This window comes from Triturus cristatus, chromosome 8, assembly GCF_964204655.1.
Source record: "Triturus cristatus chromosome 8, aTriCri1.1, whole genome shotgun sequence".
In the NCBI taxonomy this organism is placed as follows: Eukaryota; Metazoa; Chordata; class Amphibia; order Caudata; family Salamandridae; genus Triturus; species Triturus cristatus.
Window position 1 is genome coordinate 314173778 of NC_140591.1, and position 25737 is coordinate 314199514.

General features: G+C 43.6%; 1 protein-coding gene across 2 annotated transcripts in view; it reads right to left on the reverse strand.

Moving 5' to 3' along the window:
- The window catches only part of SACS (sacsin molecular chaperone), a 392226-nt gene that overhangs the window by 97451 nt on the left and 269038 nt on the right, over positions 1–25737 (reverse strand). For both annotated transcript variants that reach the window (XM_085621593.1, XM_085621594.1), the window contains exons 6-8: positions 13389–13500; positions 12297–12443; positions 677–2159 (exon numbers count right to left, since the gene is read on the reverse strand). In XM_085621593.1, the coding sequence (XP_085477719.1) occupies positions 677–2159; positions 12297–12443; positions 13389–13500 (1742 nt within the window). The remainder of the gene's footprint in view (positions 1–676; positions 2160–12296; positions 12444–13388; positions 13501–25737) is intronic.

Consider the following 25737-nt stretch of genomic DNA (forward strand, 5'->3'; position numbering starts at 1 on the left):
TACAAAGGATACAAATCAAGATGGCCAAATTATGGTTTAATCTGGGGACGCGCGATCATGCCGTCATTCCTAAAAGCAGTCCACTGGCAGGTAGTGTGGACAAGGATAAAAGACACTCCATAGCGCCCACAAGATTTATTGGAACAAAGGACCCAGATATCGCCAAAACTTGACTTACTACTACAAACCCACTAGGGACATGGATCAACCAACCTGCACCACAACCAACCATGCACCGTAAGGCAACAGAGGTAGATTACTGGGAGCCCAGAGTTCCAAACTCTGGATTTCTTTGTATCCCATCATGAGCGTAGACAAAATCTCTTGCTGCATTAGAATTCTGATTTGTGTAGCTCTTTAAAGTAATTGTTAGACTACATTCAATGCTATGTGACAGAGTAAAAAAATGAATTATTTAAAATAAAATACATTGATTAAACATCACCAAATTAATTAACTGCCAATCGTTCCACATATATGTACAATTGTTTAGATTAAAACACTTCCTTTGAAATACACCCCAAATGCTTGCTTTTCAAAGGTACACAGTGCTTTAAATCTGCACTCAGTCATGCAAATCTAACATAGAGTCCTATTATAATTATCAGCAGCTGAGTGGACAAAATTAAATCATAAATTAACATAGTATGGAGATATCAAAAGTAAAACATTTTACCTTGGGAAATCTTCTAAGGTTATGTAAACAACATCTTTATCTGACACAGATGAGGAGAAAGTAGTGAAGGTTCCATTCTGTAAAGGAAGAAGTTCGAGGCCAAGAAGTTCACTGTAGTTTCCATCACTGAGCACAAACTCTAAGAGGTGAAGCTTTTCCTCGGCCGAGCCTTTGTGCCCAGATTTCCTCAATACCTGTCGCACCAAAGAAGGAGTCACTTTCTTCACTGGCTTGGTATTGGGTACTGAAAACTGAATTGCATCCGAAATGTTGGCAGGTACTTTAGTGACATGTGTTCCTGAGGTTTGAAGATACTTCAGCACCGTTTCTGTATACTCAAGTTTTTCATCAATTTCTGAGAAGCACACCTCATGCACGTTCAACCAGGAACCACCGATAGAATAAACAACAGCATTCTGCAGCAAATCACTCAATAAAGGGTCTAATGCAGACTTCCAGTGTAGTCTTGTCTTGGTCATATCTGGCCATATGTTATAAATTTTCTCTGCAGAGAGTGGAAAATCAGGATTCTCCTCAGTCTCCATTCTCTTGATAGCTTCCAAAATGAGGGTAGAATATGCCTTTGGGACCACACATTTTATGAGAAGTTCATTCCAGAGAGCAGCAGGGTCTCGCCACTGATCCAGTTCACGCCACTTGATGCTCCTTCGGTTATCAGTTAGGCCAAAGAAACCACTAATATGAACTGGGAGACCTGTCTTGCTTTCGTCACCTGGAGGTAAAGGAAGAAAGCAAAACGCTCTCCCGTAAAATTCAGCGAATGCTCCCTTGTCCTGCCCATCACATGACAAAGGCATGGCGATACCTATTGTAGGTATAAATTTCAAGTCATCAGCTAAGCAGTCAAGTTCATTGCACATTCCTCGACCGCCAACACTATTGCACACCAACCAGGAGGTGTGTTGGACCTCTTTAATGCTCTCATCCTCTACAAGTATGTTTATGTGGTAAGTTACACAAGTTATGCTGTTGCTTGGAATGCCATTACAATAGTCATCTATGGCACTACCTAGAATCTTGATGGAGTTTGGCCTTTCATGCTTCAAGGCTTTATTTTCATTAGCGGTCACCTTAAAAAGAAGCCGCTCTGTTCCATCTGCCTCCCTCACATACAAGGACACATTCTGAACACTCTTGAGAAACAGCAACACAGTATCTGCATCTGCCCTGAATGAATCAAACAGTTCTAGGACTTTTTGTTTGTTGTATACATTGGTACTTAATAAAGAGGGCTCATGGCGGAGAGGAAAGCGGAAGAATGTCCCAGGAAAATGGCCATCGATGATTGTTTCTTTTGTGCTTCCAAAAATGCCGATGAATGGTGCAAACTGGTCCACAAGTTCGTTGATCTCTTTTATGTCTTCTTTTAGATTCCAACACTGGCCCGATTCGTGGCGGCCGAAAAGCGTTTGATGGGGGTCCAGCATTCCTATTTGGTCACCGCTGAATATACTTGGAACATCTGCCCAAAAAAGGAAAATAATACAAGATAAATTTGTCTTTAAAAGAATTATTATCAGATCACGTTTCTTATGTTAATCGTATGCATTTATGTGTATAAATTATGAATGCTTTACAAGCACAAATAGCGTACATAAACTAGATTTGTAGGAAATTGTTATCATTTTCAAGCTTAGCTTTTTGTACTGACATTGATTCTTATTTAGAATTAGAGAATTATCAGGAACTCCCTTTTTCAAACCTTACTGATATGCCTTGGTAGTGTTCCATCATCTGGAGAAAGCAGTCTGACACAATTTTGGTTATGGGCACGTTAGGTGCACGGTTAATAAAGGCAGACTAGTGCCATCTGGCTCACCTACTGTGACCTTCCAAAATGGAAACCATCACTCTTCAGCTCTCCATCACTGAGCTCCTCAAATGTTTCATATGTAAATAAGAAACGAGCAGTGCTTGAGTAATGTGTCTGATGCTAGCAAGGGCGACAAGGAAGATGTTGTGAAGAGTATTTGAGCAAAGACGAGGTGAGCGTGAACTAAATAGATTAATGCTAGTGACAGAAGAAAACGAGCATTGGCAAAGCCAATAGGTCCGACTTTAATGCGTTAATGCACACAGACACAGGTATACACAAGCGATGCCTTCATGCGACAGCATACTAAAGTCAGAATTATTGGCCTTGCCGGTGCTAGTGTGTACCTATTTCACCAACGAGCTATGGTAAGATGGGTTCATCAACAAAGCGTGGTTTTCATCTTGTGCAAAGAAAATTCAACAGCCCGAGAAGACAACGCATTTCAACCTCAGAGGTTTTAGTATTTGTTACATGTATGGTTCTCAATCTTCAAACATAAGGAAAAGTCAATGTTACGAACAGATTTCCCAGTAAATATATGCAAATTTGCCACTGAAATACAATCTATTTGTACTTCCCATAGTAAGCAAAACGTTTCTTTAACTGCGCGTGTTTTTGAAAAGACTGCATATATCTAGCAGAGTCTCACACAATCTCACATGACTGCATACCATGTAGAGTGAAAGAGACAGGTTAGAGGTAGACAGAGAATAAGACAAAAGAGAGCGTGGCTCAGAAAAGGAGAAACAGGAGGGAATGAACGAGAGAGGGAAAAGAGAGTCAGGGAAGGAGTGCTAGAAAGAGGGTAAAAAAGTGCGAGAGCAAACAAATGAGGCGAAGTACCAAGAGAGAAAATATGAAGAAGTGAGAAAGAACAACACGGCCAACATTGAGAGATAGGTGGGAAATTGAGAGAGAAGACGTGACAGACAGGAGAGAAAGAGCACCGATGAGGGAAAGAAAGAGGGAGGGAGGAGAGAGAGAGAAAGAAAGAAAGAAAGAAAGAAAGAAAGAAAGAAAGAAAGAAAGAAAGAAAGAAAGAAAGAAAGAAAGAAAGAAAAGAGAGATTGGTAGAAGAAGAGAGAAACAACGAGAGGGAGAGAAAAAAGAAGGGGAAATAGGAGTCACAGAAAAAGATGTATAGACCTAGATATAGGCACATGGCTGAATGGGTTATACAAGACAAGACTATAGAACCCATATTAGGCTTTACAAAAACGCATTAAAAACCGCGCAGGCCTCCTACTTTGAGGAGCAAATAGCCTCAGCTGCTAATTCCGCGAAAGAGACCTACCGAATAGTGAAACTCCTCACCAAAATACAAGACCCTCCATCATCCTCAGACTTGGATGGGGTAAAAAGCAATCAAATGGCAGATTTCTTTTCGGCAAAAATTGCTAATATCCTGAGTTCCCTTCCAGCTCCTTCTACCGTACAATCAGCCCTTGGTTCCTCTCCCACTCAAGACACCCTGAGATTAACCTTTTTCTCTCAAATCTCCATTGAAACGTTTCTCAACGTTCTTCAGAAAATCAAAAGTGGCTCCCCATCCGATCCAGCTCCCATTAGTAAACTGAAGCTAGTCGCTCCCACTATCGCCCCCCTTTTTACCAATCTGATTAACGCTTCCCTCAAAACTGGTATAGTCCCGGCGAACTGGAAAAAAGCCACAGTCAAGGCTCTCATTAAAAAACCGCACTTAGATCCCACAGATCCTTCTAATTTTAGACCGATCTCATTGCTACCGGCTATGAGTAAAATAGCCGAACGGGTAGCAAATCAACAACTCTCGGCATATTTAGAGACCAATCATCTTCTCCGCATGTCCCAGACGGGCTTTAGACCCGGACAAGGGACTGACACCGCTTTGTTAGCCGTGGTCGAAGAAGCAAGGGGCATAATGGACGCAGGAGGATCAGTGGCAGTGATCCTCCTCGACCTGAGTGCCGCCTTCGACACGGTTGACCATGCAACCCTTGTCCAGCGCCTTGGTCTGATGGGAGTGGCGGACTCCGCTTTGGCCTGGATCTCATCCTTTCTTGAAGACAGGTCCTTTCAAGTTGTTGACGGGCATTCCGTTTCTAATGCTCAGTCTCTCAAGTGTGGTGTGCCTCAGGGATCCTCCCTGAGCCCCACACTTTTTAATGTCTACATGGCTCCCCTTGAGGATGTTGTCAAGCCATTCGGCATTAAAACAATAATGTATGCGGACGACACTCAGCTCGTCGTTTCGCTTAACCAACTTGACAACGCCTTGTCTAATCTGAGCAGCTGCCTGGAGAAGGTGCATCAATGGATGTGCGAATCCAGGTTAAAACTGAATGGGGAGAAATCTGAAATTCTCCTCCTGGGAACCTCTAACAAAATCCCCATATCCCTCCCTTGGCCTCCATGTATGGGAACGCCACCTATACCCAAATCCGAAGTCAAGAGCTTAGGGATATGGCTTGACCAGGACCTAAGTTTTAAAACTCAGGCTAGGAAAACGGCAGGAACTTGTTTCGGCCTGATAAAGATGGCTCGAAAGATTTTACATCTACTCCCGCCCCAGTCTAGGAAACTCCTGATGCAGGGGCTTGTGAACTCCAGACTGGACTATGGAAATGTCCTGTATCTGGGGGCCCCAGTCTCGGTTGTCCAAAGACTTCAACGCGCACAGAATGCGGCGGCTAGAATCCTCACAGGAACCCCAGCGAGGAATTCGGCCAAACCAGCTCTCAAAAGCCTGCACTGGTTGCCAGTAAAGGAGAGGGTCAAATTTAAGACCCTGTGCATTACGCATAGAATGTTGCACAACGAAGGCCCTCCCATTCTGAGGACACTCGTGACCCAACAACATTCAAGCCGACAACTAAGATCTAACTCTCTTTCCCTCGCCAATGTCCCTAGAATTAGGAAGGCCAGAACAGGCGGTCGCCTGTTCTCTTATAATGCTCCTAGACTGTGGAACGTTCTTCCTCTCTCCCTGAGGCAAGAACACAACCACCTCAGGTTCAGGAAACGTCTAAAAACCCTACTCTTCCCTTGAGCTCATCCTCCTGACCTTTCTTTCCCTCAGTACCGTGGTCTTTTCTTGTTAGCGCCGGGATGCCCTAGGGTAGCTGTGCGCTCTATAAAACCTAAAATCAAATCAAATCAAATCAAATCATTCTACATTTTCTAATTGCTCTTTGTTTAGCAGTTTCTCTGACAGATTAAATTCGAGGCCTGCGAGATGAGGTCTGCAGGGCCTCTTGCGGTGTAGCAGTTGTTCTGTGTGGACAGACCGTCAGGACCCATTGACTTGAATCTTTACAGTGCCCGTCCAGCATTTGCCACTATGGCAGGTGGTCACCCTAGCCAGTGCTCCAATAAAACCACTTGCTTATCATCCTCGGAATCCTCGGTGTAGCATTTAACTGGCAGCTGAAACCAGTTTGAATGGCGCCATAAAGCCCCGGCACTTCTTAGGATGGTCAGCATAACACATATGTAATTGATCCGAGAATGTAAAATCAAAAGTTAGAGGTTCTGAGCTCTGTACTTCAGCCATGCGTTTTCTCTTTCAGCAAAAGCCTTCCCGAGCTAGAGACAATGCGATTTCTACCACATCGCGGGGCATATGTACAAGGAAAAGTCGGAGAGCGAAGCTGCGCCAAATTTGGCAGTGCCGCACTCGCACATTTCAGAAACACAGGCATACGCCGTATTTACAACAATATGGCGCACCCCTGTGTTCTCCCTAGCTCTGGCGCTAAAATTAGCTGCCTACCGCCAAAGCAGGTACCCTTACACAATTGTGCAAGGGTGCCTGCGTTGCACGGAATGATTGTTTTATTGCAGGAAGGTGATCCTTCCTGCACATAAAAAATCCATTATGTCAATTTGTTACTTCCATGTGTGCTCCATAATGCAGCACACATAAAAGTATCAAATTGTCATTATTTAATGAATGATTGAGTGCACCTTCCTGCACATTAACAATCATTCATTGCGTTTTGCTCTTTAAATGTGCGCTGCAGAATGCAGCACAAATGGAAAAAGCAAAAACAGGGAGAAATGAAAGTATTTCTCTTCATTTCGCCATTTTAATGCATGCTATTGCATGGCATTAGTGTTTGGCGCTGCCTCAGATTTACAGATCCTTGTAAATTTCAGGCAGTGTCAAAAAGCAATGGGTGTTGCAGTGGAATGCCTACAGAAACACCCATTGCACGCCCCTTTTATGCAGATACCTGCGTGAAAGGATACCATATTCACAAAGCGGTATTAAGCCACAAAAAAGTGGCTAAACACCACTTTGTAAATATAGAGGAGGGCATTGCCACACAGAAACGTCGTTAAAGGTGACGTTCCTGTGGCGCAATGCCCTTGTAAGTATGCCCCCTCGTCTTTTGATTATATCTAAGAGATGCTTATCAATGTCTCTCCATGCACTAATGTTTTGAGTGCTCTACCAACACAGAAACATTAAGCTTTTTTTTATCGGACCAAGCACATAACTTCTGTCCACTCAACTCCTGTACTCTGGGATCCCAACATGGGGTCTGAGCCAAAGCCCCTCTCCTGGTGATTCTCACAGAATTATCTGGCGACAGATGCGCTGTCTAGCCAGACTATTAAAAGTGAGAGACCATCAATTGTGCAAGTAGGCTTGACTCCGGAAATATCACCTCTATTCCTATTCTGAGCATTTATTTTCACTCACATAAGACTCAGATATTAAGTCTGCAATCATACTTTTTCACTCACAGTATGTTTCGATTCAGTCTTTCTTCCTATGCACATCACCAAGTCTACATGGAATCAATTGTTTGTGAGAGGAAACATTTGTTTACCTAGTCATTTCTCAAGCACTTGCACACTCTCCACTTGCTTGGCGGAGACCCCCAGGGCCCTACATACATGCCACAATGTGGGGGTCCTCACATGGGCCCCAGCAGCAATGTTGATGATGTACTGTGCAGTGGTGAACCTGGGAATGGGAAAGGAAGCATGCTTGGCACAGGAAACTTTGAAGGAATGTGACATAAAGGAAATAAGTTCCATATAAGCAGAAGTATGAGAGGGAGGAGCAAGTAAGCTGAGCTGGAGGGAAGGCGAGCGACTTTGAAGAAGGAGTCCTGGTGAGAATGTGAGTCTTAGAGACAACAAAGACCTTTACTCTGGTGGAAAGAGAAGAATTGCAAAATGGTTGGAGTTATATCTTGGACTATGTAGACAATTTAGAGACCAGGGACTTCGGTTGAGGAGGCATAGGGGAATAGAGACCAAAAGGTGAGCCTCTTATTGCAGCAGAGATCCCAATGGATAATTAAGCTTGTGACATCTGACGTTTGGCCAAGGACATCTCACAGATGGCCAAACAATACAGCAGCAAAACATCCCCCTGGACAGTGAACCCTTCCCTGGAGTTTCAATGTATCCACGCCTCCAGAAACCACAGCAGCTCCAGTAGCCAGTGCGTCTAGTAAGCATTATAAAAGACAAAGGGAAGTTGTGAATGAACATTTTGAACCAAACTATCATGTCCTGGTCAATCCCATAATCATCTCATGGCATAGGAATTTGATTAAAGTCACTAAAATGAAATGGCTCCCTGAATAATTCATTTACATTCAGGTGTGAGTTTGAATGGCTTCTTAAACATATATAAGACATATCTCATAAAGCTGTTTATCTAAACGAGTTAACTAAATTCTGATTTCAGATTTAAGAGCTTATGCCCCAGACGTTCCCACTTCCTGAAAATTGCAATTATTTTATGAACATTTAATTTTGGCTGAGAACTAGGTTTTTGTATCTGAAAGCTGCTTTGGACATGGATATTTGAGCATGCAGTCCCTGCAAGATAACAATACCCTAAAATGATTATCTTCCAATGAAGCCTAAAATAGTCCAATAATCTATTCATGTGTCGACAGAAAATATGCCAGGCCCACAGCCACAAAAGGTAACAATAATGCATATTAGAGGTACAATAACCTAAATAGCTGACACCGGTCTAAAACATATTACTTTTTAAACATTTAATTTTACGGATTTAGGGTTGGGTAATGCCACAAACATGATGGACATCCTGTCCACCTTATTACAAGTGGCATAGTATATAATGCACATGTAATAAGGCAGAGAGGATATACGTCATACTTGTGAGGAGGTAACCTATTTACTGAACTACATTCACAGCCTAAAATGTTTTATTGATCTTTAGAAGTATGCATAGACCTAAACTACAACCACTTGTGGTGAGGAAAGGCATAAAAGAAAATATAGGGCTGAGCTAAGCGTTCGAACATAAGAACCTGTTCAAGAAGCCCGACCTATTACCCCCACATCCATCAGAATAATACGGTGTTAAAAGATTATGCTACCAAAATGTTCCATTTAGAGTTCAACAGGGTCCCTCTTTTTCAGTGGCCCAAGCAATCCACAGGGTAGTTGTGACAGGCGTAGAGAAACACATCTAAGCACTCTTAAATACGGAGGACATGTAAAATGTCAGATTACGGAATACAAAAAGGAAAAGAAAGGGTCCCGGTCTGTTTCAAAGTCCTCAAGCTTTAATTTAAGTGCCATTGTTAGAATCCGGGTTCTCTGGTTGGCACAGGTAGGTACTTGTGACAAGCAGGGAACCTTTCCTCTAGTCAGGGTAAGGGGTTACACTCCTAAAATAACCCCTGCTCACCCTCTAGGTAGCTTGGCGCGAGCAGACAAGGCTTATCTCAGAGCGTTATAGGTTAAGCATTTGTGAACACATACAGTAACCAAGTGACAACACTACAAATGGACACCACACAGGTATTTATATTAAAAATAAGGATTCTTTATATAGGATTATCACAAGACCATTAAACGATTAAAAATACACAATACGGTTGCTTAGTTGGTAGAAGATTGCTTAGTTTCTCTTAAGTTCTTAGATGCAACACTTTAAGTCAATGTACCTTAGATGCGACACGCAGGGCAACGAAAGTGTTGCAGTGATGCAGATGCGTTGAAGTTCTTGGTGCAAAAGAAATAAAGACGGGATCTTCCAGATGCGTTACGCTTCTCCGATGTTGCGAGAAGGCTCGACTCGATGCGTCAGCTACAGCGGCGTCACCCTTGACGAGATGCGACGACAGCGGCCTTGGCAGTGGCACTCTTCTCCAACGTTGCGAGACGCTTCCGCTCGATGCGATGCTGCAGCGGCGACACCCCTTCTGCGAGGTGCGGCAACAGCGGCTCCGACGGCGGCACGCTTCTCCGTGGATGCGAGGCACTTTTCTGGATGCGGTGCAATGCGACAACTACGATGGCTGCGATGGCGACACACTTCCTCCTCGATGCAAGACTCTCCTCTCGATGCGGTGCAATGCGAAAGCTACGATGGCTGCGATGGCGACACGCTTCTTCGGCGTTGCGAGACACTTACGGATGATGTGAGACGCTTCCGCTCGATGCGAGGCTGCAGCGGCGACACTCTCTGCAAGATGCGAAGGCAACAGCTCCGACGGCGGCACGCTTCTCTTCCTTGAGTCGCGCTTCCAGCTCCTTGCGACACGCAGTCCCTCAGAAGGCCCAACAACAGCAGCAGGTACTTCCAAAAGACTTTGGGGAGCTGGGGATGAAGTCCACTGGACCTGGGACTTCGTTCAGGGGGCAAGCTCAGTTCAAGCCCTTGGAGATCTTTAAGCACAAGTTGAAATAAAAGTCTTTGTAGTCTTTTCTCCTCTCCTTCAGCAGCAAGGGCAACCACTGCAGGCCAATCCCCCAGGTCAGGGACAGTTTCTCCTCCTACAGCTTTCCCAGTTCCTTCTCTTCCGGCAGAGGTTCTTCTTGTTTCAGCAGGATCTGATCTAATTTCTTGGGAGCAGGGTCCCAATACTTATACCCCTAATTCCTTTGTTCCTCTGGGGTAGAGGGGCCTTTGCCCAGTCCAAACCAGTTCTTGAGCACTCTGTTGACATGACTCTGCCTTTCTATTCAGGGTGCAGGGCAGAGACATCAGCCGCTCCGCAGGAGGTGGAGTCAGCATTGTGGTAGCAGAGCACAACCCTATTCAGAGCCCAGGTGTACTCCTCCCACCCATCTGACTGCCAATCTTCCTATTCACCACCAGGCTACCTAGCCCTGCCCCTCTGGTTTTCCCCAGCCCTGCCACTCACACAACCAGACAGGCAGATACACATCATAGCAGAGGCGGGCTGAAATGGTCAGGCAAGCAAATACCAACTTTCTAAAAGTGGTATTTGCAAACACAGAATATTAAAATAAACTTTACTAAAAGATGTATTTTATTATTCTGAGTTCAGGCATACTAAACTCGAATTTCTACCATGTTCCCTGGGTCTGTTAGGATCATAGGATGTAACAATTCTAGCAGCCCATTCTGGCCTATGGGGAACAGGTAGCCTTACAATAGTGAAAAACGAAAATGGCTGTAATTCACTATTGGGACATGCCACACACATCAGGGCTTGTCCTACCTTATGCTTACAATGCACCCTGCCCTTGGGCCTACCATAGGGGTGACCAATATGAAGTTAAGGGAAGGTTTAGGGACTGGGAAGTGGGTGCACTTACCCAGTCAGCATGACAGTACCAGACTGCACGCAGGTTCTGCAATGGCAGACCTTAGATACATTTTATCAGGCCGCTTCTGTGGGTGGCACAACCAGTGCTGCAAGCCCACCAGTAGCATTTGTATTTACAAGCCCTGGCACTCCTGGTGCACTTTACTGGGGTCTGACAGTAAACCAAATAAGCCAATCATAGAATCCAACCAACATATATATTTTAAATAGGGATAGCATATGCACTTTAGCACTGAACAGCAGTGGTAAAGTACCCAGAGTCATAGAACAGCCAACAACAGGTCAGAGAAAATACAGGAGGAAGGCAAATATTTCAGGGATGACCCTGCAAAAGGGGCCAAGTCCAACAGCCATCAATAGTTCTCCATCCATAGGAGCTCCCAGAATCGGTAATAGCAATCTCTTGTTGTTGGAGGAATCTGCACATTTCAGTTTAGTTGGGTGAAGGCATGATTCGTAATGCTTCTTCGGTCCTGACTGTGTTAGCCCCAACGGAGGAAGAATGCTCTTATTTGAGTAATCCCCAAGGAAGCAAAAGCAATGACCAACTGATGTTTTGGAGGCACAGGGTCGCACCATGCCAAATTGAAATATTACCAGCCACTGCAGATCCAGCATGCCAGATTCTAAAGCTCACTTGCCCAGCGTTTGCACCCTATTAGTTAATTTTTGTCTGGACTGTATGAGGTTAATCTATAGTGTGAAAAAGCAACACAACTTTCAGCACAATAAGCAATGCAGTAAAACACACACTTTGCATTACCCCTGCTCTTTATTGGTCAACTTGCTGGAGGAGTAGTGAGAGCATCAAAGACTTTGGGCAGTATCCATACAGACAGAGGGCTGTGCCAGTGAGGGTTGTGGGCAGCACCACTGGTGCAAAAGTGATAAAAGAGTGGTAGAAGAGCGTTCACAAGTGGTGGAAATGGCTGGCTGCCTCCTTGTGAAAGAGTGTGGGCACCAGCATTTTAAAAAAGAATTTAAGAATTGTTTACCACCTCTTGGTTCTGATAAGCATTTAAGGGTGAAGGTTTTTGGACACATTCAGATTTGCGGACATTAAATATTTCTTTGAATAAAAATAAAGTCCTGTGAACGCTTCCTTCTGTGAAATAAATTAGTAAGAGTTGCAGCATTTTCCATGTTGATCTATATTGAAAATACATGCTCTCTGTGAATATTAACATTGTTGCTAAGTTATTGGGTTACTCATCGTGCAAAATACCTGTAATGTGATAAACAGAATTGAACCCAATGCCAAATCGCCCGACTTTCAATGGGTCATCTTTTTTCCTGCTTCGAGCAATTTCCTGAATCCCGTGCCAGTCTTCAGGAGTAAAAATGGCATTGTTGTATACATAAAGTGCTGGTCCTAAGGAATAAAAAATATAAGTTGATCCAAGCAATAAAGGTAAAGGTAACAAGCAGAATTAAGCCAGTGCCAACAGCACCTATTAAAAAAGTCAGGACATCAGACATCACTTATATGTTCAGGTAATTTTTTAGTTAGCAATCCTACAGAATAAATAATTGTATAATACACATATTTACAAATGATTGCTCAGTTAGAAACTATCTTTTTCAAGTCAAATGGACCAATAATCTGCTATTTATACTCAATATGCGACAGGTCAGCTACAATCTAGGACTTCTGTGCATGTATATTCTTTGTAAGGTAGGAATATGTATGTGTGTAGTATTTGTATACCATAAACCTAGCCAGAAGCCAGCATATAATATATATTTTCTTTACCCCTGAATTGTAAATCAGAAACCTTGTCTTTTTTACATTTAGTATGATGTACTTTTCTTGATGTTAATTGCGAACAAAAACAAAATTTAAAAAAATTAAAGCATGTTGCTAATGTTGAAGAATATATGCAAAAGAATTGTGATGTGGAGCAGAACAGTTTTGAAGGCAATCGGCAAGCACAAGAGGAACAAGCATACATCACAAAAAGAAGCATGGCACCGCCCAAGATTGTAAAATATTTGCCAAAATCAGTTCACAATTGGAAAACAGAGACTTAATCCAGAAAGGAGGACAACGGCTTCAACCTCACCATTTTCTTCAATGTCCTAAACTGTTGCATGGATCACAAAGTTCGCCAAATGTGATCCGAAAGTGTTAAAAGAAAACCAGTATGAAAAGCTTCTGATTATGTTTTTACCTTACAGTAACAGTAGCAAAGTTTTTACAACAAGGCCAAATGCTAAGAGGAAATATAAACATATAAACAATCATGCTTTAAACTGCCAATATTGTTTAGTGAAATTCAACAAAAGACACAGCACATGATTTACAGGAAAAACATACCTTGGTAAGGCACCATATCTGCAGACCAAAGAGACTCTGTTCCATATTGAGTCTCATCATATAAAAATTTAACTTCTGTTGCACCAGCATCTTCAGCATTCTGGATAAGCTCCTGTAGGCAAAACATGCCAAATATGACAAGATAAACAATTGTTCATGCGACATCTCTCCTTCATGCCTAACATTTTATCCTTTAAAATGTGAAAAGTAAAGGTGTGTCAATAGTAGATAACTATCTATTTTTTGTTAAAATAAATTGTACAGCTCAATTGCTTTTGAGAGTGTCTGTGTTTTTGTGTTATTTATTCTGCTAAATCATGAATTATACTATTTCAGAAATATGTTAAATTCTGTGTCAAGCAGAGTAAGTTACTTACCTTCCGTAACTAGTGGAGACCTAAAAGCAGATTCCTCCCCCTTGTGATTTTCCCCAGGCACCTGACTGGATCCGAAGATATTTTGATAGCAATTCCCTTGCAAGTCAATAAGTAGCAGTGTGAGGCTCTACAGTGGATATGTCCTGCCCAGATGTGATGTTGAGCCCCTTAACCTGCCCACTCCCATGCACTGACGTCAGTTTCTGCTGCGTAGTCGGATGCAGACTCCATATGAATCAGAACCAGAGATTCTACACCTTATGAATAGATGCCAAAGCAGTACCTCCCCCAGTGGTGTTTGTGGAATGGCTCAGACCAGACAATCCTACTGGACTGATTGGATCGGATGAAATGCCCATCCCGCCGGCCATAGACGTTAATTTGGAGTAGTCAGGGGTCACAGCTGTGACCTCTTGCTTGCTCCGTGCTCTTCCTGGTGGCCTCTGGCCTCAGAGGGGCAAAACCTTTGCCTTCCCTGAGGCCAGGGGTCACAAAGGAAGTGCCATAATTAGCAGTGAGCAAGCTAGATGGAGCCAGGGTTCTCCCAATTGCTGGAAGATGCCCTGTGTCACCTCCAAGTGTAATTGTCATTTGTGATCCACTAGGCAATGGCGAATGCGTTCTCTTGCCCTTGTATAATTTAATGATTCTGCCAGGTGCTGGGCAATCAGGGAAATGCCCAGAGCGTTCAGCCACTTCAAGAAATACAGAGCCTCTTAGCACAGGAACCACTACCCCACTCCGCCCTCTTTGTTGCAATACCACATGGCAGATGTATTTTATGTGAGAACCTGCACCCATGTCCTTCGATGATCGGGAGGAACATCTTCAGTGCCAAGTGAATCACATGCAACTTCCCTAGGTTAATGTGGAGGCAGGCCTCTGCCGGAGAACAAAGTCCTCTGATCTCCACCGATCCAAGGTGGACTCCACAACCCAGCAATGATGCGTCTGTCACAACTATTAGCTGTGGGTGGGGTAGGTAGAAGGGTTTGCACTCGTCCAATTGCAGTCGAGCAGCCACTACTGCAGGTCTTTTGCAGTGTCCTCCGAAACCTGGATGGATTCTGACAGGTGCGAATCCAGACTTCTCTGCATTTTCCACTTGGTGTGGTCCACTAGCAGGGTGCAGGAGGCTAAGAGGCCAAAAAGCCTCAAAGCTGCTCTCACTGAGACCCAGGTTAGGGGATTGAAACATCAGTTTAATAGTCCTGAATGTCCTATGACTCGTTGAGGCAGAGGGAAGGCCTGAAAACGCACAGTGTCCTGGATGGCTACAATGAAGAGAAGCAGTTGTGAAAGAGTCAGGTCTGACTTCGGCACACTGATGGAAAAAACCAATGATGTCAACAGGTTGGACGTCGTCTGGAGGTGGCTTGCCTTCAGTAGGCAGTCTCATTGAGGTACAAGTAGACTGGTATTCCCAACCTCCTCAGATGGGTTACAACTACCACCATCACATCTGTGAACTGCCAAGAGGCACTAGCAGGGCAAAAAGTGAGCAGGGTGAACTGAAAGGCCTCTTGGCCTACCTGAAACTGCAGGTAGCATTTCTGGGACTGCAGGACAGGGATGTGGAAGTAGGCATCTTGCAAAGCCAACTCCACCATCCACTCTACGGGGCCCAGAGCAGACAGAACTTTAGCCAATATGAGCATTTTTAACTTGTCTTTTTGGAGGAAAAAGTTCAAAGGGTGCAGATCAAGGATAGAGGGCCACGAATGACCTTCTTGTTCACCTTCATGCAGCATTCACACAATGCAGAGTTGTGCCTGAAGCTGTGGCACCAGAGTCAGACATTGTGGCTGTCTGTCACCAACATTTGTCAGTTGCAGTCCTTGCAAGGTTTAAACCCTGTTGTTTTTGGAGGTGGTATGTCCCTTGCATGTTATAAAGTTAGGGAGAAAAAAGAAAACTTGTCTGACAGGATTCAAAAGGAGCGCTGGTTCACGTCGGAAGCCACAGAAAGAAAGGAACTGACGTAAGCGTGCAGAGATGGTGCAGGTATAGGGGACCCAATGTTACTTCTAGGGTGGGACAAATTCAAAACAGAGCCATACAACACCACCTATTGATGCTTGAAGTAAATGCTATCAAAAAATCTCCGGGTCCAGTCTGGCGCCTGGGGAAATTCAAAGGGTGAGGAATCTGGGTGCAGAAGAAAAACAAGTTTGACTAATACATATCTGCAGCTGTGAACAGTTTATTTTAGATGCATAATGATAAGGGATCTTATTAAGGGTAAAACAGTTGTTAAGTTTTATACTTTTCTAAAGTAGGCTTTCTACTTTTCAAACGTGCAAGTTTGTTAATCAGACCCGGTCTTTTTCAAAACCCAGCAATCTATCAATGACAAGTTCCATAACTCAGTAAAAAAACATTAACCCTAAATCCACTGGTCATAACAGTCGGAGCTTCTGAGAGGGACCATGCTGAATACTCATGCTTACAAATGCTTTCCGTATGTCTCCTTCTATCTTAAGGGATGTTAAAGACATGGAGGTGTATGATGCAAGAAGTGAATCGAGATGGAAGCAAAGTTGGAAGTTTTTGATGGCCCCCCCAAACAAATGGAATGCTCCCATACATAAATGCTTTTGCCACCATGTCCAGCTCTGATCTCCAAAGATTGTTCCTCCAAAAAAGGCAGTAAATCTGCTGGAGTCTTTCAGTATGCCAGTGGTCTTTAACTACATGTGACATCTTGCGGACACAGCTGCTCCATCTCAGAGGACCCTGCCATAACTGCATTTTGAGCTGCTCTGCCATTGCTCAGCATGGTGAAGCTAGAGTTCCAATACATTCTTATTTGTAATAGCCCATGCCAACTACCCGACCTCATTAAATCAGGAATATCTACCTATACAAACAGGAAGGTACAAATTATGAGAGGTCCTGCTTATAGGGCCATGGAGAAAGGCCTTTTTTAATAAAGAAGTCAGTCCTAGTTAGGATTGTGCACTTGTGTGTCAACTATATAGTTTAGGGACCTCGGAAGTACCTGCCTCAGTGGTATAGGCATTGGAACGAGGAAGAAGACAGGTAATAATGGCAATGCCCTGATTTGTCCTCCATCTGACTAACTTTTTAATAGGTGAAAAATGAGAGCTAAAATAAAAAACTCTTGGAGCAGAAGCCACTGTGAGTAACATAAGCAAGATGTGGACATTAAATGCAGCCAAGGGCTCACCAGCAGACGTTGTTTCCCTGCATAACTGTCTGTCAATTCACACATATGCACACAGTGCACCTGACCTGACCATAGCAGCTGTGAGTTACACAAAGAATGTTGCACACAAGAGCAAGAAAAATAACAGTTCTAAGGTACCCACCTCTTCACGTCACTAAAACTATGATAGGTAAAGATACAGAATGAGTGGTGTGACTTCTATGGCCCAAGGTTCCTTATGACAACAACATATATCCAAACACATCTTCGGTATATGAGGGGTTCTCCTTTTTGCACAAGACTCTGGTTGAGGGTCTTGCAGGGCCCAAACCGGTGTAGGGAGTCTCTCAAGCCTGAAATTGCATTGCCCAACATGATGAAGTCAGGAGGACCAATAAGTGCACAATGAGAGGAGGTGGGCTTTTTCAAAAGACTTGGGGAGGTGTCCTCATACTAAAACGTGGTTCGTTATTAGGGCTGCATACTTTGTGTGTCTATATGAGATGTAAGAGAACTGATGATTGTGTGTGTCAAACTTTGTAGGGATTGTTTGCGGCAATGAGAAAGACAAGTAATAGAGGCAAAGCAAAACTGTTGTCAAAGGGCAATAACGAGGGGGCGTGGCTTCGGCGTCTTCGGTGATGGCCGCCGATTTCGGGAGCTCCGCGGTGCCGTGACACAGTGCACCCTCTCCAGGATATTTTCGCTCGTTTTCGGAGCGCGGAGATCACATTTATCAGCGTCGGAAGTGTATCCAGATGCAACGCAATATCTTTCCCACCGTTTGGTGAGCTTCAAACTGTTTTTTCTCCTCAAAACGGCCGAAATGCATTCACGGCCGCCATTTTGTTTTCATTTTTCAGGCGTTTTTCACATTCCCTGCAGTTCTACCTCAGAAATTGCGTATTTTTTCCTGAAATGACTGCCTAACCAGAATTTTTCTATTTTTCTATATTTTCATTGATTTCCTTTGTTATGATGCGCTTGGCTCTTCATATTTGAACATTACAGCTGTGCTATTTTATTTACTTCATGTTCTTTGGCTTGCTGTTTTCACGCTTGGACCTGGATTTGTGGGACATAAAACCGATTTGACAAGGCTCCATATTTCTGCCAGCTTGCTTTGCGTAACAATACTCTCTGGGTCAGAATGTTTTGGAGCCGTCACCAGCATTTCTTCTTCTATAGTGGTATTGTGTCTGTTCCCGTTTTTGGAAGCTTTCTACAGTTATTTTGTTCTCTGGAATTGTGCTGAGAATCTCCTTCTTTCAATTTTGAACTATGGCGACATCTCGGACCAATCGTAAAGAAGTGCCGCAACCCACTGGTGCCTCTTTAGAGGACTTCAACCCTTTTACTATTTTACAAGAAAATACGGATGAAGCTCTCAGTGACTCTATGGCCATAAAAAGCTCCTCTTCTTCTACGACTCGATTAGGCTCCAAACAGGGGTCCAAAATTCCATCTTCAGCTCCCTTTACGCCTAGAAAACGAGGGAAAACGAATCCTCCATCTCCCACTAACTCCTCTACGCCTCTTTCGTTGGAACTTCTTCTTGAGGAGATCCGTGCCCTCAAACCCTATATGGAGGAAACCAACACCCGTTTGCTAAGCTTAGAAGATAACTGGTCCCACACTGAGCAGCGGGTTGATGTTCTAGAGAAACGTGTTGACTCTGTTCAGGAGTTCGCTGACAAGGTTCCTCTTATTCATAAAGATGTTGAACATATTCAACAACAGGTTGAGCAGTTGGAAAATCGTAATAGGCGTAATAACTTACGCATTTATGGTCTGGCTGAAGGTCTTGAAGGTTCTAACGCCATATCCTATTTTCAGACATTTCTTCCGACTCTTCTTGGTCTTCCAGAATCTCCACCATTGAATATCCAGCGTGCACACCATTTGGGCCAGAGTCCCCGTTCTCCATCTTCCTCAGCAAAACCCAGAGGAGTAATTTTGTACTTTCTAGAATATACGGATCTACTTAAAGTCTTACAAGCAGCCAAACAAAGAGGAAGACTTTCCTGGAATGGTTCCAATCTCTTCTTCGCTCAGGATTATGCCAAAATAACTGCTGACCGTCGGAAGAGGTTTTTAGATATGAGACTAGCCCTGCGCAGTTTGAACGCACGTTATGGCTTATTCCACCCCAGCCTTTTTAAAGTGACTTACAACAACAGAACAACCAACTATGAAGACCCAGCTGTCCTACAACGATTTTTGGACTCTTGTAAAGGAATTTCTATGGGTATCTCTAAACCATGATATGTCATGTAATGTCTGTTGCGTATTTACCCGCAAATGTACACTTCGTTTGTATCGGTCATATTCGTAAGTTTTTGGTGTCATTATCATTTCTCACATTAATTGTTATTTTATTTTATTTCCTTTTTACCAGGTTGTGGTTTCTGTGCTCCCCTACTTAATGTTCTTCGTTTCGCCTGGATGGTGTTTCTCTGTGTACTTCGCGTCCTGCGACCTCCCGTCGGACGTGTGGCCTTCCCCATGTGGCTCCACCTACCCCGTTATTCTTGTTCTTTGTGGTACGTTTTTCTGTTATAGTACTGTTTTATCAATTGATAACTTGGCTTTGTCCTTTTGTTCCCTATTTCTTTCTCTCTTTCCCTCTTTTTCTCCTCATTCCTCAGTTCATCTTTATCTCTGGTTTTTCCTTTATATTTCTCATTTATCTAAACTCCTCTCTTATCCTCATGTTCATTTTTCTCTGCTGTTTCATGATCTTCTATGTTTCTCACTGCTATTTTTTCACAATAAGGAGTCGTTTTCATATTTTGCTGTGTCCTTTGATTGTCTTTGCCTTTATGCACGATATATTCTTTTACGAACAGTTTTGACTATGTTTAAATAAGATCTAAATGTCGGTAAACATTATATCTTGGAATGTTAAAGGTTTGGGTTCTCCTATCAAACGTCAACGAGTTTTGTCTCATATTGCAAACTTAAAAGGAGATATTGCTCTTCTACAAGAAATTCATATACCAGACACTGAAATAACTAAATTGAGACGATGTTGGGTGGGCCATGTCTTCGCATCACCAGGTTCTGGAAAACGCAATTGCGTTGCTATTCTCTGTCATAAACGCTTGGATGTCCAACTCATAGGACAAGATAATAACTCTGAGGGTAGATGGGTTGTGATCTCCTTACTAATTAACAAGATTCCTTTTACTATTTTTAATGTTTATGCCCCCACTTCGCAGGATAAATTGTTTTGGCCTCAAATTCTCTCCCGTTTAATGCAATGTACTGATGACTATTTAATTTTTGGGGGGGATTGCAATATGATTGTGGATCCCTTTATTGACAGGAATTCCAGCTCCAGATTTGTCCCATCTTTTATGCATTCTCAATTCATATCCACTCTTGTAGACTCTTGGAGGCTTTGCCATCCCACACTACAAGAGTATACTTATTATTCACCTGCTCACTCCTCACAATCCCGAATAGATTACCTTTTTATTTCCAAGGCTCTTCTTCAGCACATTTCTCACTCGGACATAGGTTCTATTCTAATCTCTGATCATGCCCCGGTTTCCTTGAGTTTAGATTTACTTCCTCCCATTAAAGGAAATAGACGCTGGAGATTCAATAACTCTCTTCTTTTAGACCCTAAGTTCTCGCCAGCCTTTCTCGAATTCGCTTCCTTATTCTTTGAAGAAAATTAATCCCCTCAATTATCTCCTCAACTTGTATGGGATTCCTTTAAAGCTGCTTCTAGAGATTTTGTTATATCCTTTGTTGCCCGAAAACGACGTGCAGCTTTTCTTTCTTCTCAAGCACTTACTTTACAAATTAAAAAACTGGAACACCTTTATTATCAATCGAAAAGCCAATCTACCTTGAAAGAATTAATTAGTGCTAAACTCTCTTTTAATAAGCTTTCTACTGACTCTGCAAATCTACATTTACTCAAGTCTAGTGCTAAATTCTATAGTGCGCAGAACAAATCTGGTACTCTTCTTGCTAAATATCTCAAGATCAAAAAGGAACGTACTAAAATTGATTCTATCATATCTTCTGCTAATGCCGTGCTTCATAAAGATGAAGACATTCTTTTGGAGTTTTCTAATTTTTATAAATCCCTATATACTCCTGAATCTCCTCCCCTCTTATCTGACATTGATCAGTATTTGGCTTCCATTCCTCCACCTTCTTCTTTAGATGTAAACTTCTCCTCTTTAGAGTCTGATATACATACTAAAGATAGTCTTAATGCTATTCAGTCACTTAAAAAGGGGAAAGCTCCAGGTCCTGATGGTTTTACCATAGAATTTTATACCCACTTTTCCAAATTACTTATCCCCAAATTACTTAATTTATTCTTGTTTTTTATATCTTCCCGAAAATCTGAAGGTTCTTTTCAAGAGGCTTTGATTTGTCTTCTTCCAAAAGAGGGTAAAGATCATACACTATGTTAAAACTACAGACCTATTTCTTTAATCAATTTGGACTATAAAAGTTTTGCAAAGATTCTTGCACTTCGTTTAGATAATATTTTACCTCAATTAATTGGTAAAGAACAATGTGGTTTCATTAAAGGTCGTCATCTCTCGGATAACACTCGTCTCTTTTTCAATGTCCTTAGTAAATCTCATTCCCATAAGTCTTCGTTAGCAGCCGTAGCTTTGGATGCTGAAAAAGCTTTTGACAGGGTTAATTGGCAGTTTATATTTTCGACTCTTACTTGGTTTGGTTTTGGTCCTCGATTTCTTTCCTATATTTCTCTGCTCTACTCTTTTCCGAGGTCGTTTATTTTAGCTAATGGCCTGGTTTCTTCTTCTTTCCCACTTCTCCGCGGTGTCAGACAAGGTTGTCCTCTTTCTCCCCTTTTGTTTATTTTGACTTTAGAACCTTTTTTATCTAAAATCCGGATGAACGAAAATATTACTGGTTTCCCTTATGGCGATAAACACTTAAAAATCTCGGCGTATGCTGACGATATTCTTTTATTTCTATCTAATCCTCAGACCTCTCTACCGGCTTTTCTTTCAGAAGTTTCTTCTTTTTCTTCTGTTTCAGGATACAAACTTAATGTAGATAAATGTGAAATTCTTCCGTTAAATAAATATTGTTTCCATGCTGATTTTGTATCTTCTTCTTTCCACTGCAACCCTACTAAAATTAAATACTTAGGTTTATGGTTCACTCCTTCTATTAAGGAAACTGTATCACTCAATCTTAAGAACCTCCAGTCAACTTTAATTAACTCCACAACACGATGGCATCCCTTGTTTTTATCTTGGTGGGGTAGATTGGATTCTGTAAAAATGATGCTGGTTCCTATAATCTTATTTTTCTTATCTAATCTTCCTGTTAACATTCCTAAATCCTGTTACAAAAAAATATATTCTATTTTATCAAACTTTTTGTGGCAGAACAAAAATCTAGGATGTCTTTTTCCAAACTTAAACAACCTAAACATTTGGGCGGGGTTAATTTCCCCGATTTTGCATTATACCATACTTCCTTCTTTCTTAAGAATTCCTCTTCACTATTATCTCAAAATACGACTGATTTGTTATCATTACCTTTGTGGGTAGATATTGAATCCTCTTTCATTTACCCTCTCTCATTTGATGACTTTTTATCTATATCGAATACTCCTCAGAAATTCTCCTTTCCCATTCTTAAACATACTCTGTCACCAAAAACGCCCTGAAGCATTGGAGGGGCACTCGACCGTGCCTCAGACCATGGGGTCAATCATTGCCTCGCTGCAGCTTGCCTCGCCATTGCCATCCATATTCCTTAATGCCGACGCGTTTCGAGGCACACCACGCTTCTTCATCTTGGGCAGGGAAAACAAACATCGATGGCTCACCTCTTTTGTTTCCATTATTTATTTATTTCACACACCCTTAGTGGGTTTGGCTTCGTCCATTAAAGCATTGTGGGAATCGTAGTTCCTAGAGGTGAGTATTGGTTGATTCTTTAGTAAGTTCGATGTTTAAAGTCCATCATTAATGCACATTTATTTCCTGTAGTAGGATTGGCAACGCAGGGCAGGCCAAATTTAAGCAGATGAAACACGGTGCTGACAGGAATCGGACCGTCCTTTTCCTCAGCCTTCATTTTTCATCAAGAATGGTGCTCCCTCCCACGGCCAGGCTGCCGTGTCGAATATTTTGTCACCAAAAACGCCCTGAAGCATTGGAGGGGCACTCGACCGTGCCTCAGACCATGGGGTCAATCATTGCCTCGCTGCAGCTTGCCTCGCCATTGCCATCAATATTCCCTAATGCCGACGCGTTTCGAGGCACACCACGCCTCTTCATCTTGGGCAGGGAAAACAAACATCGATGGCTCACCTCTTTTGTTTCCATTATTTATTTATTTCACACACCCTTAGTGGGTTTGGCTTCGTCCATTAAAGCATTGTGGGAATCGTAGTTCCTAGAGGTGAGTATTGGTTGATTCTTTAGTAAGTTCGATGTTTAAAGTCCATCATTAATGCACATTTATTTCCTGTAGTAGGATTGGCAATGCAGGGCAGGCCAAATTTAAGCAGATGAAACACGGTGCTGACAGGAATCGGACCGTCCCTTTCCTCAGCCTTCATTTTTCATCAAGAATGGTGCTCCCTCCCACGGCCAGGCTGCCGTGTCGAATATTTTGTCACCAAAAACGCCCTGAAGCATTGGAGGGGCACTCGACCGTGCCTCAGACCATGGGGTCAATCATTGCCTCGCTGCAGCTTGCCTCGCCATTGCCATCAATATTCCTTAATGCCGACGCGTTTCGAGGCACACCACGCCTCTTCATCTTGGGCAGGGAAAACAAACATCGATGGCTCACCTCTTTTGTTTCCATTATTTATTTATTTCACACACCCTTAGTGGGTTTGGCTTCGTCCATTAAAGCATTGTGGGAATCGTAGTTCCCAGAGGTGAGTATTGGTTGATTCTTTAGTAAGTTCGATGTTTAAAGTCCATCATTAATGCACATTTATTTCCTGTAGTAGGATTGGCAACGCAGGGCAGGCCAAATTTAAGCAGCTGAAACACGGTGCTGACAGGAATCGGACCGTCCTTTTCCTCAGCCTTCATTTTTTTTTTTTTTTTTATTTTTTTTTTTTTTTTTGAAACCTTTATTGACATCGTAATCAATTACACATATGGGCCTACAACCCCCGGGGCCGGCCGCTAGACACGAAAATCACAGCAAGCAAGGCTATCACAGTCAGTACCTCGGGGAGCAAAATCTCGTCACTAGCAGACTCCCAATCTTGAACAGCCCAGGTAGGAGATCAGGATAATAAAGGTTTACATTTTATGATGAAAGGATGAAAGGATCAGGTGCCAGACAGTTTCCCAGATAACGAAAAATAGCAGGCAGAGCGATAAATGTCGACAATATACAGCAATCTATCTTAGCAATGGCACTTGAAACAGGAAATTAAGGATGTAGAGAAAGGACACGGCCATTGCGTCTGCAACCCCCTGCCCCAAGACCCAGGAGACTCCACGGAAATTATGGCACTCCGGAAACAGTAGCGATTGACAACAACGGAGTACTATCCTACTGATCCCAGGAAAAGGACAGGAAAGAATAAGAGAAGAAAAAGAGGCCATGGAAAAAGGAGACGAAAGACTAAAGAATCCCCCCCCCCAGCCCCCCACCCTGCACCTCTGCAGATGAGTACGGCCCCTCCCCCAAGCAGCGTGCCTGTCGCCCCGGAACCAGACCCGAAATATAGAAGAAACAGAGAAAGGGAGTAGAAAAAGAGCCCCCGCCAGACGGGGGGGGTTGAGAGAATATTAATAAACTGGAGGAGGGCCTACGGAACACGCCCCCGACTTCTCCCTCTTGCACCATACGTTGTCCCATAAAGCAAGCAATAAAGAACCCCAAATCGACCCCGTCGAGAAAGGAGAAAGGAGCAGTGCATACTTAGTACATCAACAATTATACCGTGTGAACACACAACTCCCGAGCCCGCCCGCCTAGTAGGTGACCACCTCTGGAGGGTAAGCATCATCCTTGGCCACTCTTTGAAAACCCACCCATGCCTACCCCACGTCCCAGAGCCATGTCCAATGTCACCAGGGAAAGAGGCGTCCAATAAAACTCAGGAAGCAACACACACCGGTAGGGTAGAGGGCTCAGAAGATCGATACAGTCAGTTCCATGGAAGATCGTCTTTCCCAATGCCGATCCAGGATTTACACTACACACCAGGCCCAGGAAGGCGGAATCAGCCAGAGCGGGCGACCATAGCCCGGAGGCTGCCCGGGTCATCGGAGGCCACGCACGGGTCGAGGCCACCCCCCCCCACTCAGGCCAAAGACCATCGGTACCGACCAGATCCACCGCCAGCTGATCGCACGTTGACATTCTGTCCGGAGAGTCCAGGCGTGCACTATTCACCGGGGCGATCACGACGTTGTCCCCCCGTGCGCGGCATGAGAAGTCCCAGCGTACCTGGGGATAGGCAGGTGGCAGCTGCTCCGACGCCGATGTCACTCCATCGAGCTTGCTCCCCAACACCCAGGCGCCGTGAATCAAGGTGGCGTGTAGGGCACCGAGAGCCTCGAGAAGGTCCCCGTACCCCAACGCAGCTCCCGGCTCCCGCTCCGCTACGTTCCTCAGAGTCGCACCCTCCCAATCCTGCTGAGACCCGGTGTACAGGATGTTGGACTCTGTCGCACCAAAATAGCCACAGGGTAGGACCATCCCAGATCGGGACCGGGACTCAGACACAGGCGCCTCGGGTTCCATGGCACTGGTGGCAGATTCCGAAGGCAGACAAACAGGGTGTCCGGTGTGTGGTCCTGGGCCACAG